General features: G+C 36.6%; 1 protein-coding gene across 3 annotated transcripts in view; it reads right to left on the bottom strand.

Moving 5' to 3' along the window:
• TAB2 (TGF-beta activated kinase 1 (MAP3K7) binding protein 2) overlaps positions 1-19,624 on the bottom strand; it is an 88,493-nt gene that overhangs the window by 5,872 nt on the left and 62,997 nt on the right. For all 3 annotated transcript variants that reach the window (XM_042987295.1, XM_007086882.3, XM_042987296.1), the window contains 3 exons: positions 8,838-8,998; positions 8,528-8,621; positions 7,128-7,208 (listed from right to left, as the gene is read on the bottom strand). In XM_042987295.1, coding sequence (XP_042843229.1) covers positions 7,128-7,208; positions 8,528-8,621; positions 8,838-8,998 — 336 coding nt within the window. The remainder of the gene's footprint in view (positions 1-7,127; positions 7,209-8,527; positions 8,622-8,837; positions 8,999-19,624) is intronic.

Here is a 19,624-nt window from a genome sequence, read left to right as displayed (position 1 = left end):
TTTTTGTGCTGGTACCGTATCTTAAAATCTGGGATTCTGATACTTCCAGGTTTGGCCTTAAGATTCGTTTGGCTCTTTGGGATCTTTCAGGTTCCACACAAATTTTAGGATTATTTGTTCTAGTTTTATGAAAAATACTACTGGTATTTTGATAGGGACTGCACCGAATCTCAATGTAGACTGCTTTGGTAGTACAGACATTTTAACAATATTAAGTCTTCCAATTCACGAACATGATACATCTTTCCATTTGTTTCTGTTGTCTTCAATTTCTTTCATCAATGCCTTATAGTTTTCAGAGCATAGGTATTTTTTCCTTCTTGGTTAAATTTATTCCAAAGTATTTTACTTTTCTTTGATGCAACTATAAATGGGATGGTTTTCTTAATTTCTCTTCTGCTACATTGTTGCTAGTATATACAACTGCAATAGATTTCTGCATATTAATTTTGTATCCTACAACTTTACTGAATTCATTTATTAGTTCTAACAGTTTTGTTGGTGGCATCTTCAGGGTTTTCTATATATAGCATTATGACATCTGCAAATAGAGACAGTTTTACTCCTTCCTTATCAATTTGGATGCCTTTTCTTTTTCTTTTCTGAATCTGCAGCTAGGATTTCCAGTACTATGCTGAATAAAAATGGCAAAAGTGGACACCTTTGTCTTGTTTCTGATCTTAGAGGAAAAGCTTTTAGCTTTTCACCAATGATTATAATGTTAGCTGCGGGTTTGTCATATGTGGCCTTTATTATGTTGAGGTATATTCCTTCCAAACCCACTTTTGTTTAAAGTTTTTTTTTTTTGATGTTTATTTTAAGAGAGAGAGGAAAAGAGAATCTCAAGAAGGTTCTGTGCTCTCAGAGCAGAGCCTGACACAGGGCTCGATCTCATGAACCATGAGATCATGACCTGAGTTGAAATCAAGAGTCAAACGCTCAACTGACTGAGCCACCCAGGGACCCCTTGTTCAAAGGTTTTATCATGAACAGATACTGAATTCTGTCAAATGCCTTTTCGGCATTTATTATGGTGATTATATGGTTTTTATGCTTCATTTTGTTAATGTGGTATATCATGTTGATTGATTTGTAGATTTTAAACCATCCTTGCATCCCTGTAATAAATCTCACTTGATTGTGGTGAATGATCCTTTCAGTGTATTGTTGAAATTGAGTTTGCTAATATTTTGTTGAAGATTTTTGTATCTATGTTCATCTGGGATACTGGCCTGTAATTTTCTTTCTTTCTTTCTTTTCTTTCTTTTCTTTCTTTTCTTTCTTTTCTTTCTTTCTTTCTTTCTTTCTTTCTTTCTTTCTTTCTTTCTTTCTTTCTTTCTTTCTTTCCTTCCTTCCTTCCTTCCTTCCTTCCTTCCTTCCTTCCTTCCTTCCTTTCTTTTTTTGTAGTGTTTTTAAAAGGTCTGGTTTTGTATCAGGATATAATGCTGGGCTTGTAGAATAAACTTGGAAGTTTTCCTTCCTCTTTTATTTTTTGGAATAGTTTGAGAAGGATAGGTACTACCTCTTCTTCAAATGTTTGGCAGAATTCACCTGTGAAGCCATTTGGTCCTGGACTTTTGTTTGTTGAGAGTTTTTTGATTCCGGATTCAATTTTGTTACTAAGTTATTGAAATGTTCAGATTTTCTGTTTCTTCCTGATTCAGTCCTGGAATAATGTTTGTTTCTAGGAATTTATCCATTTCTTCTAGGCTGTCGAAATGTTGGCATATAATTTCTCATAGTAATCTCTTATAATCTTTTGTATATCTGTGGGTGTTGGCTGTTACTTTTCCTTTTTCATTTCTGATTTTGAGTCCTCTCTCTTTTTCCTGATGTGTCTGGTTAAAGATTTATCAATTTTGCTTATGTTTTCAAAAAACTAGATTTGGTTTCATTGATCTTTTCTATTGTTTTTCTTAGACTCTATTGTATTTCTACTCTTATCTTTATTATTTCCTTCTTTCTACTAATTTTGGTTTTGTTGTGTTTCTTCTAGTTCCTTTAGGTGTAAGATTATCTGAGATTTTTCTTGTTTCTTGAGGTTATATTGCTATGTTGCTATAAACTTCCCTCATAGAACTGCTTTTGCTGCATCCCAGAGATTTTGAAACTGTGTTGCCATTTTTATTTGTCTGCAAGTATTTTTTTACTTCCTCTGTGATTTCTTCATTGATGCATTGGTTGTTTAATATGTTGTTCAGCCTCCACATATTTGTTTTTTCCCCAATTTTTTCCCTGTAAATGACTTCTAGTTTTATAACATTGTGGTTGGAAACATGTTTCACATTTCAGTTTTGAGTTTACTGAGACTTGTTTTAAGGCATAATATGTGATCTATCCTGGAGAATGTCCCATGTGTACTTGAAAATATGTACTCTGCTACTTTTGGATGAAATTTTCTGTTAAGTCCATGTCATCTAATGGGTTGTTCATAAGCCAATGTTTCCTTATTTTCTGTCTGGAAGATCTATCCATTGATGTAAGTGGGGTTGTAAAGTTCCCTACTCTTATTGTATTACTATCAATTTCTCTTTATGTCTCTTAATATTTGTTTCATATATTTAGGTGCTCTATTGGTGGGTGCATAGTATTTATAATTGTAATATCTTTTTGTTGATCTTTTTATCATTACATAACACCCTTTTTTGTCTCATTAGAGTCTTCATTTTAAAGTTTACTTTGGGGGCACCTGGGTGGCTCAGTCAGTTAAGCATCTGACTTTGGCTCAGGTCATTATCTTGTGGTCCGTGAATTCGAGCCCCGTGTTGGGCTCTGTGCTGACAGCTCAGAGCCTGGAGCCTGTTTCGGATTCTGTGTCTCCCTCTCTCTCTGCCACTCCCCAACTCACACTCTGTCTCTGTCTCTCTCTCTCTCAAAAATAAATAAACACTAAAAAAAATGTTTAAAAAAAAGTCTACTTTGTGTGATATAAGTATTGTTACCCCGGTTTGTTTGTTTGCTTCTATTTGCAGAGTATCTTTTTCCATCCCTTTCAGTGTCTTTAGGTCTGAAGTGAGTCTCTTGTAGGGAGCATATACATGGGCCTTGTTATTTTATCCATCTAGTCACCCTATTTCTTTTGATTGGAGGATTTTGACCATTTACATTTAAAGTAATTACTGATAGGTATGTACTTATTGCCATTTTGTTGTTCTCTGGTTGTTTTTGTAGTTCTTCTCTGTTTCTTCTCTTGCTTTCTTCCCATGTGTTGATTACTTTCTTTAGTGTTGTGTTTGGATTCCTGTCTTTACTTTTTGTGTATTTATTATTGGTTTGTGGTTTGTGGTTAACATTAAGTTCATATGTAACATCCTAAGTATTTAGCAGTCTATATTAAGTCAATGATTGCTTAAGTTGAACATACTCTAAAAGCACTACATTTTTACTCCCTCCTCTATGTTTTATGTAGATATTATATTTTATCTTTTTATTTTGTGAATCCCTTAACTAATTTTCTTTAGATATAATTCATTTCACTTTTGTCTTTTAGCCTGCATACTAAGCTCTATAAGCAATTGATCAACTATCTTTGCCATAAGTTTGCTTTAACCTGGGAAATTTTTTCATTTCATTATTTTCTTATTTCTAGTTACGGTCTTTTCTTTTTTGCTTAAAGAAGTCCCTTTAACATTTCTTATGAGGTTGGATTAGTGGTGGTGAACTCTTAAGTTTTGTCTGGGAAACTCTACCTCTCTAATTCTAAATGATAATCTTGCTAAGTAGTATTCTTGGTTGTAGGTTTTTTCGTTTCAGCCCTTTGAATATATCATGCCACTCTCTTGTGGCTGCAAAGTTTCTGCTGAAAAATCAGCCGAGTCTTATGGAGTTTTTCCCCTATATACAATTAATTCCTGTTCTCTTACTGCTTTTAAGATTATCTATCTTTAATCTTTGACATTTTAATTGTGTGCCTTGGTGTGGACCTCTTTGGGTTTATTTTATTTGGGACTCCCTGTGCTTCCTGAATCGGAATGTCTGTTTCCATCCCCAGGTTAGGAAAGTTTTCAACTATTATTTCTTCAAATAAGTTTTCTGCTCCTTTCTCTCTCTCTTCTCCTTTTGGGATGCCCATAATATGAATGTTACTATTTTTTTAAATTATTTTTTTAATGTTTATTTTTGAGAGAGACAGAGAGAGAGAGAGAGAGAGACAAAGAGACAAAGAGAGAACAAGAATGAGTAGGGGAGGGGCAGAGAGAGAGGGAGACACAGAGTCTGAAGCAGCTCCAGGCTATCAGCATAGTGCCTGATACAGGGCTTGAACTCACAAACCATGAAATCGTGACCTGAGCTGAAGCTGGATGCTTAACTGAATGAACCACCCAGGTGCCCCTGAATGTTACTATTCTTGATGTCCCAGAAGTCTCTTAACCTATCCTCTTTTTTTTTTTTTTTTTTTAAATTTTTTTTCAACGTTTTTTATTTATTTTTGGGACAGAGAGAGACAGAGCATGAACGGGGGAGGGGCAGAGAGAGAGGAAGACACAGAATCGGAAACAGGCTCCAGGCTCTGAGCCATCAGCCCAGAGCCCGACGCGGGGCTCGAACTCACGGACCGCGAGATCGTGACCTGGCTGAAGTCGGACGCTTAACCGACTGCGCCACCCAGGCGCCCCAACCTATCCTCTTTTTTTAAAACATTCTTTTTTTTCTTTTGCTGTTTAGTTTGGGTGCTCTCCATTACCCTGACTCCAGATGGTCTATCCATTCTTCTGCATCCTCTAATCTGCTCATTCCTTCCAGTGTATTTTTCATTTCAGTAATTGCATTCTTTAACTCTGAATCTTTTTATATTTTATATCTCTTTGTCCAAGTTTTCGCTGAACTCATCCATTCTAATCTCAAGTTCAGTGAGCATCTTTATGGCTATTACTTTGAATTCTTTATCAAGTAGATTGTTTATTTCTGTTTCATTTAGTTCCTCTTCTGTAGTTCTGTCTTTGTTTTTTTGGAGCACATTCCTCTGTCTCATTTTGTTTGATTTTCTGTGTTTATTTCTATGAATTAGGCAAAAGAAAAAAAAGACCTTTTTCAGTCTTGAAGGAGTGGCCCTGTGTAGGAATGTCCCCACAAAGATGTGTGTGCCCGGCAGCTTTGGCTGGCTGGCTGGAGCCTGTAGCAGGTGTGAGCGGAGACCCAGGGTACTCCGTGCAGAGGTGCCCTGGTAGGATGGCTGGAACTGCAGTGGGTGCAGGCTGGGCGTCTACCAGTGCGCACTGCATCGGGGCCCTTTGGTGGGATGGCTGGAGCTCAGGTAGGCGTAGGTGCATGGGGCCATTTTGGAAGGATGGCCAGAACTGGTGTGGGAAGAGGCCCGAGTCTTGCTGAGAGGGCAGGTTGGCTAGACTTTGCTCCCATTTGTGCTATCATAGTGGTGGGAGAAGGTAAACATGGTACTTGCTGGCACTTCTGACCCCAGAGAGTTGCAGCAGTTCCCTCACCGTTTGGTGGACGCTCTAGGTTTGGTAAATGGGTTTTCCTCACTTATATTCCCGTTGCCCTTTAAACCACGTCTTTGTTTTATTTTTTGTTTTTCCTCTGGGGCCAGGTGGGCAAATCTGTGCGTGGGCTCCTCAGTGCTATCTCCCCCTACTGCAGTTTGTAGTGTAGGGGGTGGGGTTCCCATGGTTCCTGTGTCTCTATCTCTCTTTCCAATCTCTATGTGGTCCTTCTACCCTCTGTCATGCAGAGCTGTTCAGTGAGCCCCCCAGTTCTTCTTCAGGTGGAACTGCTCCATATATATGTAGGTGTAGATTTGGTGTGTTTGTGGAAGAGGTAAGTTCAGAGTCTTCCTAGGACACCATCTCGGACCCCTTCCCTTGACATGTTGTAAATTTAAGGAAAGGCTTCCCATCCTTTGCTTTCACCGTTCCACGTTTCCTTACTTCTTATCACAAAAAACTTCAAGCATATCCAGTAGTGGAGAGAACGGTAAACTAAGCCCTCGTGTACTTATCCTGCTTCAACAACTGTCATGACTGATTCCATTTCACCTCCTTTCCAACTACCTTCCATCTACACTCCCTCCTACCCTCAATACATAAGTACTGGATTAAGTAGAAGTAAAACAGGAATCTTTTTATAAGAACAATTCTACTTTTTGAAAGAGAGTGAAAAGATTATATTAAAGCAACTTATTCAGAGTCTGAAATACCCACTTTGTTTATTTTAAGAAGCTAGGCTATGCCACTGTTTTCTTTACTCTATTTAATTAACATCCAAATAGCATGTAGTATTTTAACCACTGCTTACTGTGACAAATGCCCTAATCTCACTTTTGCTCCTCTGGAATAATAGTTCATTGCATTCCAGCTAACTATGTTTAGAAACGTTTAAATTAAAAAAAAAATGATGGTACAGCTAGGCCCAATACAATTATATTTAAACAAAAATGACGGAGTGAACTCCACTGAGTGCTAATGTGAAAAGTCTTCTAACAAACCAAAGAGCTAGTAACGTACCGATTCATTCTTGTTATCATTTCTCTCTTTTAATTCCTAGAGTAAAAAAATCCACACACCTACTTTGACATCTTAGTTTGGTGTGCATATGGTCTGATTATCAATGATGTAAAATGATAGTAGGTAAAAAAATTTTTTTTCACACCCAGCCCAATGCAGGGCTTGAACTCACAACCCTGAGATCAAGACTGAGCTGAGATCAAGAGTCAGATGCTTAACCGACTCAGCCGCCTAGGTGCCCCTTAGTTTTTAAAAATGATTCATTTGGAATTTAGAGTATTTTGATTATGCAGAATTATGCATCAACAGAATACTCATGAAAAGTAAACTTCCCTAAGGTGTCTTCCTCTTCATTTATCTAAAATTTTAAAGAGTTCAAATTTTTGCACCTGATGATTTCTTTTGCCAAGACTTGCTCTTTTAGAGGGGTATATAATGAATCCTAAGGACCTGCATATTACTTTTAAAGAGCTAAGTACATAACACTTTTGCATCCTTTCCCATCCCCAGCATATAAGTGAAAATAAGCAACTATCTTCCTGATGAATTCATCCATGAATGCCAATGTTTGAAGCACTTCTAGAGTGGAAGGTTGCTAAAAACAAATTTTTCTAAAATCTTGTTTTTCAAGATGTAATGGTTTTCACACTTAATGGAGACACTAACCTTTGGGTTTTGGTGGCACAGGACCTACAAATCCAATATTGTCATAAAAGTTATGAATAGCGCTGGGATTAAAATGTGGTCCTGAAATATATAAAAAGTAAATATATCAATGTTTATAGCTCAAAAATATTTAATTTTATTTTTTCAAAAGCAAACATATTCTTTCTAAAAAAGATCACAGTATAAATAGAAGAAATGTCTTTCATTTATTTTGCACTTCTAATCTCAAATTACCTGTAAAGATGTCAAAACAGCTGAGGAAGGTATAATACAGTACTCACAACAGAGGTCTGAGTGGTAAATGAGGGAAGAAGCCAAATTAAACCGTAAGACAGTGACAGATGTAGAACTAGACCACTATTCCATGTGACAAGTTAAAATAACTTAAAATGTAACAATTTAAAATATAATTTCAAACAATCAAACATGGTCTTAAGCAACTAAATAAATAGCTTGGTCCCAAATAAGTATTAAAACCTTACACTAATGTAATATAATGGTTCAGATGTTAAATAAAAGGAACAGGTTCAAAAACTATAGTTGCTAGACCGGCACTAAATTCCTTTTTCTCTCTTTAAAGTTAAATATGGCATTTTCTATGAATGTCAAACATGACTTATTAACATTTTAAAAGGAAACACAACCACCATCTTTCAGTTTGATGGATTTTTGGCACACACTCAAGAGTAATTAAGGACTTCTTTTTTGTTGGCTTCCTTCCTTTTTTCTATCTTTTCCATTTCATACATTCTATTATTTCCCTAACTTCAGAATTAGGTTTAAGTTATAAAATTTCCTTTTAGCTGTCTATGGAACTGAATTACACTGTCAAGATTTTTTTTTACTACAATAAGCAATTATGGCTTATCACTAATAGCTCAAGCTTCATAATAAGTTGTTCTAAAAAAGTACAGGCCATACTTTTACTCTCTTTTATTAATTAAGACAGTGCCATTAGGGTGGGGATGCCTTTTAATTACGTTTTTTTAAAAAAGCATGATTCTTGAGAGGTAAAAAGAAAAACAGCAATAGGAAAGAGACATAGGCATACCTCTATTTTAATCTTAATAAATATTACAATAAATATTATAGATTCTACTAATACATAACAGTAATACTTTTGATAGCACAGCCAGACATACTAATTACTGTCTTCCCTTAACACAAGACTAAAGCGGGTTTGAAGAATACAAATTTTATCAAATTACTCCTAAACCAAATACATAATTTCTTTTGGAGTCGGGGTGGGGAAGAAAAACACAATAGTTCTTTAGTACTATCTGGCTCCAAAGTCAAATCTGAGACAATAAGCCTACAACTGAGAAGTTTGTTTTCAGCCACAGGAAAAGAGTTGATAAATTAATACAATGAATTTCAGTTGAGTATGCACTGAACTTTACCTCGGGCTTGAAAAAGATCAATTTCTTTGGTTAAGCAGTCAATGTCAATCTGGAGTTGTCTATTACAACTTCTCAATTGCTGCATTTCTTCGAGCTGAAAAATAATGCCGTGTGAGAAGGATCTACATTGGATTCTCTTATCATTAGGTAAGAAAGCGTGGAGTTTGGCAAGGGAAGGTAAGGGCAAAGAAACAAGTATGAGTTAATAGGAGCATTTCTAGAAAACTAGACCAACTCTTTATACTTCTGACAGATTGCCTATTCTCATGTTCCCAAGCACAGAGGTCACAAGAATTACAGAAAGACTTACTGAAGGTATTTGGGATATGGAATTTGATCTTTTCAGGCGCCTTCGAGTTAGATTATTTTCCATTTCATTGACCTCAGATTTTAGTTTATCCAGCTTTTTCTTTTGAATCTCAAGTTCTCTTTGAAGTCGTTCCATTCTGGCCTTCTGGTGTACCAACAGAGCTGCAACACATATTAGCAAACATGAGGACCCACTCACTCCCGTCAATTAACCTTTAAGCAGCTTTGGGAAAACAAATAGTGTTTCTGCGACAATCAAGAGTATGCCAAGAATCCCAAAGATACACTAAAACAAAATATTTTGAGTTTGAACACTTAAAATTTAAAAAATTGTAACTTGAAAATTATTTTAATTATTTAAGCAGACAAATGTTGCTACTCATTTAAAAATTTAAAAAAACCAGTTTGGGGGCGCCTGGGTGGCGCAGTCGGTTAAGCGTCCGACTTCAGCCAGGTCACGATCTCGCGGTCCGTGAGTTCGAGCCCCGCGTCAGGCTCTGGGCTGATGGCTCGGAGCCTGGAGCCTGTTTCCGAGTCTGTGTCTCCCTCTCTCTCTGCCCCTCCCCCGTTCATGCTCTGTCTCTCTCTGTCCCAAAAATAAATAAAAAACGTTGAAAAAAAAAATTAAAAAAAAAAAAAACCAGTTTGGCTAAACCCACTTTGTGGCTAAGGACAGCATTTATAGCCTACTACTTCTATAAAGGCTCCGGTCTAGTTAATTAACCTACTCACTGTTATTTAATTTGCGTCTGACCCTCTAAAAGATGAGATCTACTCCAAGAAGCCTGACATGTTTGGACTATGCATAAGGTATTCTAATGTGAACACTTTATGGACATTTTAGAAGAGAATGTGGGTTAAGCCAAATCCATTTTGATGAATGCCAACAAATAAGACAGACTGATTTCAATCCACATGAATATTAACATTAAAGTGTTAAATGCTAACATTAAATTGTTCAAATCACGAAGTAAAAATGATACCATTTAAAGAAATCACTTCTATTTTGTGAAAATATTTTCCTAAGGTTTTTAAAGAAAGAAAGTATGCAATCAATCTTGTAGCATGAATGATAAGCTGCTTGGGAAACCTTATTAAGCCAAAAAATTAGTGTGTGTTCTTGTGATCAATCCTTGGGCAATGTGGGCCTTGTTTTTTAGGATACTGGGCTAGAAGTGAAGACACCTTTATCTACTTCTATAAAAAGGCAATGTGGGATGATTCTACCACGAGAAAATGGGCAGATTTAGAAAAGTACAATTAACAATCTTTAAAAATGAAAAATAGTTATTAAAATGAACAAGTCAAGTAGATTAAACAGGTTGGATTAATGCTAAACAGTCATCTTAAACTAAACTCAGATTTCTTTATTTTACTTAATTTTTTAAACCTCATTTTCTAAGAATCAAAAAAATAAGGAAAAGGCTATGGCACATTAAGACATATTCAGGCCAATCGAGTACTGTATTCTAGAACCAGAATTAGGGTGTGGAGTCTGGGAGGCTGTTGGGATCAAGGACTTCAAAATTAACTTTAAACAGTAGATCATTTTTCCCAACAAAATCTGACACTGTTATAATCCACAAATGCTTCCCTCTATAATTTTCCTTTCTTATTAATTGGAAGAAACAAATACTAGGGCATTATGTTTCAAGTTTTAAAAAGCATGGCTGATTCTGATAAACATGAAAACCCTGTTAACCTTTCTCCCATTTTAATATATATTCTGTAAATGCAGGGAGGTGTTCTTGGAGGTACACGTGTTCCTGGCTGAAAACCCGCTGTGTCTTTAGTACATCCCTACCTATCAAGCTTGTTCTGTCAGGCTTTTATCAATTTGACTTATTTATTTGAACTGCAGTTTTACCTCTCTATTTCCAAAATATAAGAATTCTACGGTAGGGTTTATTTTCTTAAGAGGAGATGAGGATGTGGGCTGTTATTGAGGGAGACAGGAAGAGAAGAAAAGACGGAGGCAGGACTGCAGTACGAATGAAGGACAGAGCAAAGGAAAATGGGGAATAACATACTTTCTAAACTCTAACCACCTGCCAACAACATGTCTCACGGGGCATTAATTAGAAATTTGCTCAAATTAGTGATTATTTTACTTAAAAGTAGTAGCATTTCTTAAATTTAATGATGGTTTCCTCCCTAATGACTAAATCCTTTAATATCCTCTGATGACCAAATGATGGTTGATATTTATGCTGAAATTCTAAAACAAGATACATATCTGCGATATTCTTCAGTATTCTTTATGAAGCAGGGATGAGTAGAGATTTGCTGAGAAATTGAAGCCCAAGTTAAAACACATCTGAGTGGTCAAAATTTATATCTTAAGGGCAGAGAGAGAGAACCTCAGGGTGAGAAATACTGACGACAAAGAGCCCCAGGCTGGTGATTTGCTGGGAGGGGCGGGCAGAGGCAAGTGCAAGCTGCCGTGACAAGCCACTTCCACCGCCAGGAAGCTAGTACCATGGGATCCGTGGAGGAAACATCCTTTCGATAAAGGGAAGCTTTCAAAAGACAAGTCTGACCAAACAAGAAAATGATCTCCCATGAGGATCCATGGCCTGGAAGGAGCCCCCCAAACTTAGAGATTATGTAATAGTCTGAAAGAAGCTATATAAAAGCCTAAGATGACTACAGTGATAACAGAGTACATAAAAATACAGCAAAAGATACTATGAATAAAAGAGACAGATTTGCAAAAGTACCATCAACAACCTCTGGAAATAAAAAGTAGCCACTGAAATGAAAAAGTCAAACAGATTAAACAGACTGTATACAGTCAAAGACACAGCTAGTGATCTGGAAGATAAGCCTAAGATCACTACCCAGAACACAGAGATAAAGTGACAGAAAACATGAAAGAGGGGTGAAAAAATCTCACATAAATCAAAAAAGGAGTTCCTGAAGGAGACAACAGATAGGAAGGGGCAAACTTTGAGGAGATGCTTGCTGAAAAAACTTCTAAAACTAAAGAAGAGAAATAAGAGATGCTCAAAGATAATAGCATAACTTGATCATCTAGTTAAATTATCGGAGCATGGATGCATAAACATTTTCAGGTAAAGTTTGGGGGAATTCACCAACCACCGGCTGCTGCTGAAAGAACTACTAATAATGTGTTTTTTGATAAGAAGGAGATTAATACAAAAGGAAAGAATAGGTGAACAAATCTAAAGTTCTAACTCTAAAAAAAGGGGAAAGACCATGGCAGTGGGCAGGGTGGCATAAACTGCTTAAAACAAAGTAAAACTAAAACATTAAGAAATAACAAGAAATTGGAAATATGAAGCCCAGAGAAGCATTCTAAGGTCTTGAAAGTATTTAGGAAGAATACTCTAAAATGTTGACAAACCAAACCTACATGTCAGGGGCACCTGGCTGGCTCAGTCGGTAAAGCATGTGACTCTTGAACTCGGGGTTGTGAGCTCAAGTGCCAGGTTGGGCGTGGAGCCTACTTAAACACACACACACACACACACACACACACACACACACACACACATTAAATGTGTAGGGATCACTATTAGAGAAAGCTAAATAGAATGTAGCTTCTAAATAAAAAGACTGAACAAAAGGAGAATGAAAATTTGATTAAACTTAGATGGCAGGAAAGGAGGAAAAAAGAGAAAGAAGTAGAAAAAAAATATGACAAGAATAATCCCAGATATATCAGTAATCACAACTGCAATTTAATTAAATGTATTTGTTTAGATACAAGAGATCAGCACACTAAATTTTTAAAATTCAGCTATATACTGTTCATAAGAAGCACACAATAGAATTCACTCACCCATTCTTTTATTATGTTGAGAGCCTACTTGTCAAATCAAAAAACAGGCAAAAATCCCTGCCCTTGCAGAGCTTACATTACAGAGGTAGGAGAGACTGGGGGGGGATGGTGGTGGTGGGGAGGGTGGTGATGGTGTGCAAGAACAAGGCTCTCAACGAGTGGCCAACAAACTACGGTCATTGGACAAGTATGGCTCACTGCCGGTTCTGTGAAAAAAGTTTTACTGGAATACAGCTATGCTCACTTGTTTACTTATTGTCTATGGCTGTTATTGTGTTACGACAGCAGAGCTAAATAGCTGTGACAAACTGCATGGCTTGCAAAATCAGACATAGTTTACTATTTGGCCCTTTATCAGATCATGTGGAGACTTGCTGATCATATTATGAAGTCTGAGTACGTGGGGACCCATCATAGCACAGAAAGGTCGGAAGTAAAAGGACTAAAGTAAAATAAATATTTTGCACTTCGGGTACCACTCTAAGAGATGCAAAGTAAGAGCAGTCAATTGCTGGAGATATTTGAAGGCAGTGGTACACTAAAGATTAACAACAAAACCCAAACCCAGCTCCGGGCCTGACTGAATTCACTAAAGTCCTCACACTAATAACCTGAAAAAAAAAAAAAAAAAAAAGAGCTGTTCTCATTTCCGGGTGCAAATACTACTTATCTCAGTCTCTTCTGTGTTTTTTTTTTTTTTTCATACAATACTGGCATTCAACAAAAAATTATGAGACACACAGAAAGCAAGAGAAAAATCCAACTTCTCATCAAGAGATAAAGCAATCAATAGAACCATACTAACAGATGATCCAGATGCTAGAACCACCTGACAGGGAATTTTAAAATAACTATGATTAATATGTTAAAAAAAAAATCTAGTTAAAAAGATGGATACCAAACAGGCAGGACCCAACAGATAATCTGACAAATGGAAATTACACACAAAAAAAGAGTCAAATGCTGGCAATTAAATATGGTATCAGAGATAAAGAATTCCTTCAACAGGCTTACCAGCATACTGGATACAGAAGAATCAGTTAACTTGGAAGACAGAAATTGCCCACACAAGAGGAAAAAAGTGGAAAAAAGAACAAATATCAAATAGTCTAATATACATGTAATCAGTTAAAGAGAAGAGAAAAACAAGGCAGAAGAAATATTTAAAGAGACAATGGGCGAATATCTTCCAAAATTAATGAAAGACAATCAATCATAGATCAAAGGAACCCAGAGATCTCCAAGCAGTAGTTAAACAAAAACCAAACACATCAGTCAAACTGCTGAAAACCAGACACCATCTTGAAGGCCACTTGGAAGTTTTGAAGGTGACATAGCAGGCAAATATGTAAAACTGAAATAAAGCGAGTGTAGTAATATTCATTTCAGAAAAAGATGACTTTAGGGCAAAATATGAGACATAAAGAGGGTTCTTTACTTAGTGATAAAAGTGTGGAGGGGGAAGGTACCAACCGTCCAACTTTATTTCTGTTTCAATTTTATTTTCCAACCAATCCATCTCAGAACATACATTCTAGGACGGGGGCTAAGCACTCTTCCCGGTAATTCTCTGTATTAGTAATCCTTTCTACCAAAATAGGAAAGTATACCACAGAGCTGAGAAGGCCAATATTGGTAGCAGAGATCCTTTAACAAGGCAGAAATCTGGTTAAAAAAAATTGAGGAAAAATAGAGGAGCCACAGTCACTGAAGCAGCCTCAGCTGCTGAAGGTTGTGGGCATATTTTGAAGTTAAGGAGTAAATTGTTCAGAATGTTTCTGCAATAGAAAAACGTTATTTACATCCCTGGGGATTCACAAAGAATGGAGTTTCTGCAATGGCTGAAGCTGGCTCGCCTTTGGGGAAAAATGGCAAGATACATTTATGATTACACTGAACCCCTAAAGTAAAATACTGTGAGTCCATGACCTCAAATTCTGTTTGAGGGATTTCTTTCCAGTGAAGACAAAATCTTAGAACAGAGTTATAATTATATTATATTATATTACTTAGGAATGAAAAATGTAGTTTATAGACTCTTCAGGATCTCTTAAGTATGTCTGTTAATTATAAACAAGATAAAAAGTGCTCTGAAGATAGTAGGAAAGAGATATGACCCTCTACTTCTTAGCAATTATTTCTTCTAAGTGCCTGGATTTTTATGTGCCCAGCTCTCTTTTCATTTGTGGCTTGGGAGTTTTAGATAGAAATCTCAGGAAGATGAATGACAAAATAGGGGTGTCAAGATGAATCACTATGAAAATTCAGCTAAAGGTAATAAACTTTTTCTCTCGTTGTGGTCTGTCTGCAGTTTTAACCTTCACCATATAAACCATGACACAGTACATATCATTAAGAACCCTTATTAGACTCATAATGAAGAAAAGTCATTATAGTGTTTGTTTATAGACACTTTTGCTCTGATCAGGCTCCACGAAATGAAAAAAGGGTGAGTGTTAACTACAGAGCAAGAAACATGACAATTATACTTCTGGCGTCCAAAAGAAGGGAATTAGCTTAGAAAGAGAGTCAGGCAGGCTTACAAAATTGGGCTGCAGTCGTGGGTGAGGCTAGAAAATTTCACCTCTGTTACAAGAAATGGCTTTGAAAAGGGATTTGAGAAATCCCTGAGACTGGTTTTTGGGTTTTGTTTCTTTGTTTTGACATGTTAAGAAAGTGTTACAAACACAATCACATCAACCACACATAAGGATAATTTGGGCTCATGTGCTATCTAGTAATATGTATTTATACGGGAGGAAGGGTGATTTGTTACACAGACTTCCATGGGTAAGCTAAAGGAAAAATTCTCTCTCCATTCTTGTCATTCATTTAGATATAGACAAATATGGACTTAAAAAGCCAGGCTATGAAGAATCGACTGTTAGCCAGGACTTCCATTTAAAGATGACTAAACATTGTATTTATATAATTTTCCACCTCCTGAAACCCCAAGACAATGACAGAGGAATAAAACCATCAATCCAACAACAACAAACAAGGGGGAAAAGGCAATTAATGGACAAGAGATTTCAACAAATTTCTGGAAGGCTGAAAGTAGATGGAATAGCAGGCTAATGAAGGAGGGTGGGAAAAGCCACAATCTCGGACAAAGAAGCAGCTCATCTGCACTGCAGAGACCTACTGAGGCTCCAGACTGAAGAATGCAGGTGACAACAGGAGGCCGAAGTTAAGGAAATAAGGTTTTAATTGGATATCTGTTCATGCAACAGTCGGCCTTACCCTATCCTGTGGGACAGACAGTTGCATGTCTATTCTCAAGGCCAGCCAACACGGATTTCTCAAGCTGGTCCCCATATACAAACAACGTTAGGCCGTGATGGTAGTGTTCTCTCCTAGTAGCTGGCTCCTCACTCATCACATAGCAAAGTCTCCCAAGTGACAAGTCCCTCGTTCTCACGTAGGTTTCCACTTAGTTTTCTCAGTCTTTCATTCTCAGATATAAATTGGGGTGCCTGGGTGGCTCAGTCAGTTAAGCGTCCGACTTTGGCTCAGGTCATGATCTCGTGGTCCATGAGGTCAAACCCTGTGTCCGGCTTTGTGCTGACAGCCAGAGCCTGGAGCCTATTTCAGATTCTGCGTCTCCCTCTCTCTCTGCCCCTCCCCTACTGGCGCTCTGTCTCTCTCTCTCTAAGAATAAATAAACATTAAGAAAAAAAATTTTAAATATGAACCAACAGCCATGGATCACCATACATTTCAGAAACGTCTGACATGTCAAAGATCTATATAAACAAAGAGAAAGACTAAACCCAGATTAAGCAGAGAGGATTTAGGAGCTAGACGAAAACTTAAATTCTAATTAGCATCATTAAGAGATCTGAGACATTCATGTACCCATGCAACAATAGTCTGCTATGAAAAAGGAATTAGAGAAATAGCTCTTAGACATTAAGAACATCACTGCTGAAATGAAAACTTCATACGTGGGTTGGAACAAAAATTAAGGAAATCTCCTGAATTACATAATGGGAAAGATAAGGAGGTAGAATATCTGAGGACAGGGCTATGAGAAGTAGAAGGTTGGTATAGGATGTTGAATAGCTGAGTAAGAGAAGCTCTAGAAAGAGACAATGGAAAAACTGGGACTCAGGAGGGGATTTCCAGAACTGAAAGGAGAAATAAGCCTTTCAACAGGAGTTCACTGAATATGAAACAAGGATGATTAAAAAAAAAAACACCACACCTAGACATAACTGTGTCTATATACAGAATATGTATATTTACACATACAGAATATACAGGATATACAGAATATAATGTAACATATATAAATGTATAAAATTAAAATATATCCAATCATGTATGAGTAAAGACTGTGCTGTAGTTTCTTTAGCAGTATTTGCATCGTAACAGTATTTTGTTTAGCCAAAAACAGATTAATTAAATTTTTAGTATTCTGAAATCCAAGGTAATTTTAGTAGTAAAGGAGCTTAAGTATATTTCTATACTACCTGTTCAAAGGGCATTAAATAAATTAATACCCTGAAGTGTGAAGTATGAAGGAAGTGTGAAGGAAGGAACAAAGTTAAAGGAACTATTTCAAGAGCGTATATACTATTACTTTGTATTTATAAATCGGTATCCCATTAGAGAAGCAACTTTTTTTGTTAAATGAGTCCATTTCATTTCACACTAGGAAAAATTCAGCATTTTAGATTTTTCATTATCAAGTACATCTCTCAACTAAACCTCAAGGTCCTTGAGGGTAAACACTGATTTTGTACCACCTGGTACGTAGTACTAAATGTTGACAATTGTAGGCACTTGATAAATATCTATTACATGTAAAATAGTGACAACAGTTGACTTTTAATGAATGGTGGAGTAAAATACTAATTTTAGGCCCAAGAGACAGAAATACTGATAAAACAAAAACATGAAATTTATTTTAGAGTTCTCCCTGAATGTTTAGTTTTAGTATTTTTCACTTAACACAGCTGAATACATTTTGAAATCTGGCAAGACTTTTAAGTTGCTCACAATGCAGAAAGGTGGCGGTGTTTTATATGCTAGTTCTGCCTAGGAAATAACCTAAGTGATGTACTTAACACCTCAATTACACACTGACTTTGGTTTCGAAACCTACCTATCTACTTTTAGATATACACACAAAAAAGAGAAGGAATAACAGGTAGTGGAAAAAACATTCGGTACCTTTTAAATCCTCTTTCAGGCAAAATTACATTTTAACATAAAAAGGTAATTTAAGCATACAACTCCCTCTTGTGGTTGTTAAAGTAAGTATTAGTGAATTCAAATACTGGGGCCCTTAAACCAGTCCTACGGGCATTTTTTTAAAGCAGCAGTTTCAGAAAGCTTAGTCTTTACCCAGCTTTTGTCAACTTCCAGGAACGATGGACACAATTTCTTACTCAGCTTTATTGGTAATTAGAAAAACACACTTCAAGTTTCAGATGGTGTTAGCTTTACTAATTTTAGGTATTTTCTTTTAATTTTTTTTTTTTAACGTTTTATTTATTTTTGAGACAGGGAGCAGCAGAGCATGAACAGGGGAGGGTCAGAGAGAAGGAGACACAGACTCTAAAACAGGCTCCAGGCTCTGAGCTGTCATCACAGAGCCCAACGCGGGGCTCAAACTCACAGACCGAGAGATCATGACCTGAGCCAAAGTCGGCCGCTTAACCGACTGAGCCACCCAGGCACCCCATAATTTTAGGTATTTTTATAGTGTAAATAACATGTAATTTCTCCAAAAGTTAAAAAAAAAAAAAAGAGATACTGTCTACCTACCATGTTTCAGGCACTGTACAAGCATTACAGAGAGAAAGGAGCAAGTTAGAAGAGATCCCATCCTTTGTGGCACTGACATTCAAAGCACGGCCAGATTTTTTTCTTCTTATGAAATGTGGGTATGAATTAGTAACGGAAGAAAGAACAGTAAAAATGGTTAACCATAAAACGAACCAAAAATTAATTTTGATTTGTTCTCCTCCCAAATGGGGGGTAAGAGAAAAAAGAAAATGCCTGACTTAAGCTTTTAAAATAACAGCATGGAACACAGCATACATTCTGAAAACTGCATTTCCATTGTGGGGGGGGGGGGGTGGGAAGTAAGAGAAAATGAGGAAGAGAACAGATGCACTTGAGACCTAAGGTGAAGAGATACGGAATCAACACTGTTGTCCGGGAATGGTGATGACAGGGTTGACATTCAAGAAGGAAAAATTGTAATTCTAATTAAGGTATTCACAGTTTTTTTTTTTTTTTCAACTACCTCTCTTAAGCCCCACGTAGGTCTCGCATCTGCATAACTATTTTACAAATGGTAAAGCACTAGACAAATGTGCAGCTTTTGTATTATTAACAAATATCAAGTCTTTATAATTCTTACAGAAAATTCCTTTATCCTACAGTTTTTAAGGGTTTACCCCATCTCCCCCCAAAAGTAGTTTAATTCTTCAGTCATCATTCTTACATCCTATTTCTTTAGACAAAAAGTTTGACTTGAAGTTGTGGGGAAATTATGCGATTTCTCAGGTGCCTACTCTTTTTAATTGGTGTCAATAAAAAAACTTGCTAAAAAAAAAAGAGGATGCAAAGTACATATTAAAAGAATACCTTTGCCACTGGAAAATGTACCAGGTATTTATGGATATAAAGATCTTTGGCTTATTAGAGAGGGGGGGGGGGAATTTGCAACTGGAAATCTGATAGGTACTTACTTCTAATATCTTTTATATTTTTGTCTGTCATGACAATTTCACATGCCAAAGTCAGTTATGTGCCTAAGTCACTGTACCTAACAAAGTACAATGTCAGCTTCTAAAATAAATCAAAACTGTTCTAGACTGTAACTGTTGACAGCAGAGGTATTTGTTTTATATGCCAATGTATAATTACTGTCACTTATTTAGTGACGGAGTCACAAAAGATTGAGAGATGGCAATTACTCATTAAAATTAAGTTTCCTGATGTTTTCATCTACTTTTGCCATTTAA

Source organism: Panthera tigris, chromosome B2 (assembly GCF_018350195.1).
Source record: "Panthera tigris isolate Pti1 chromosome B2, P.tigris_Pti1_mat1.1, whole genome shotgun sequence".
In the NCBI taxonomy this organism is placed as follows: Eukaryota; Metazoa; Chordata; class Mammalia; order Carnivora; family Felidae; genus Panthera; species Panthera tigris.
Note: the sequence above shows the minus strand (reverse complement) of the source record. Positions and strands in the feature narration are given on the sequence as shown.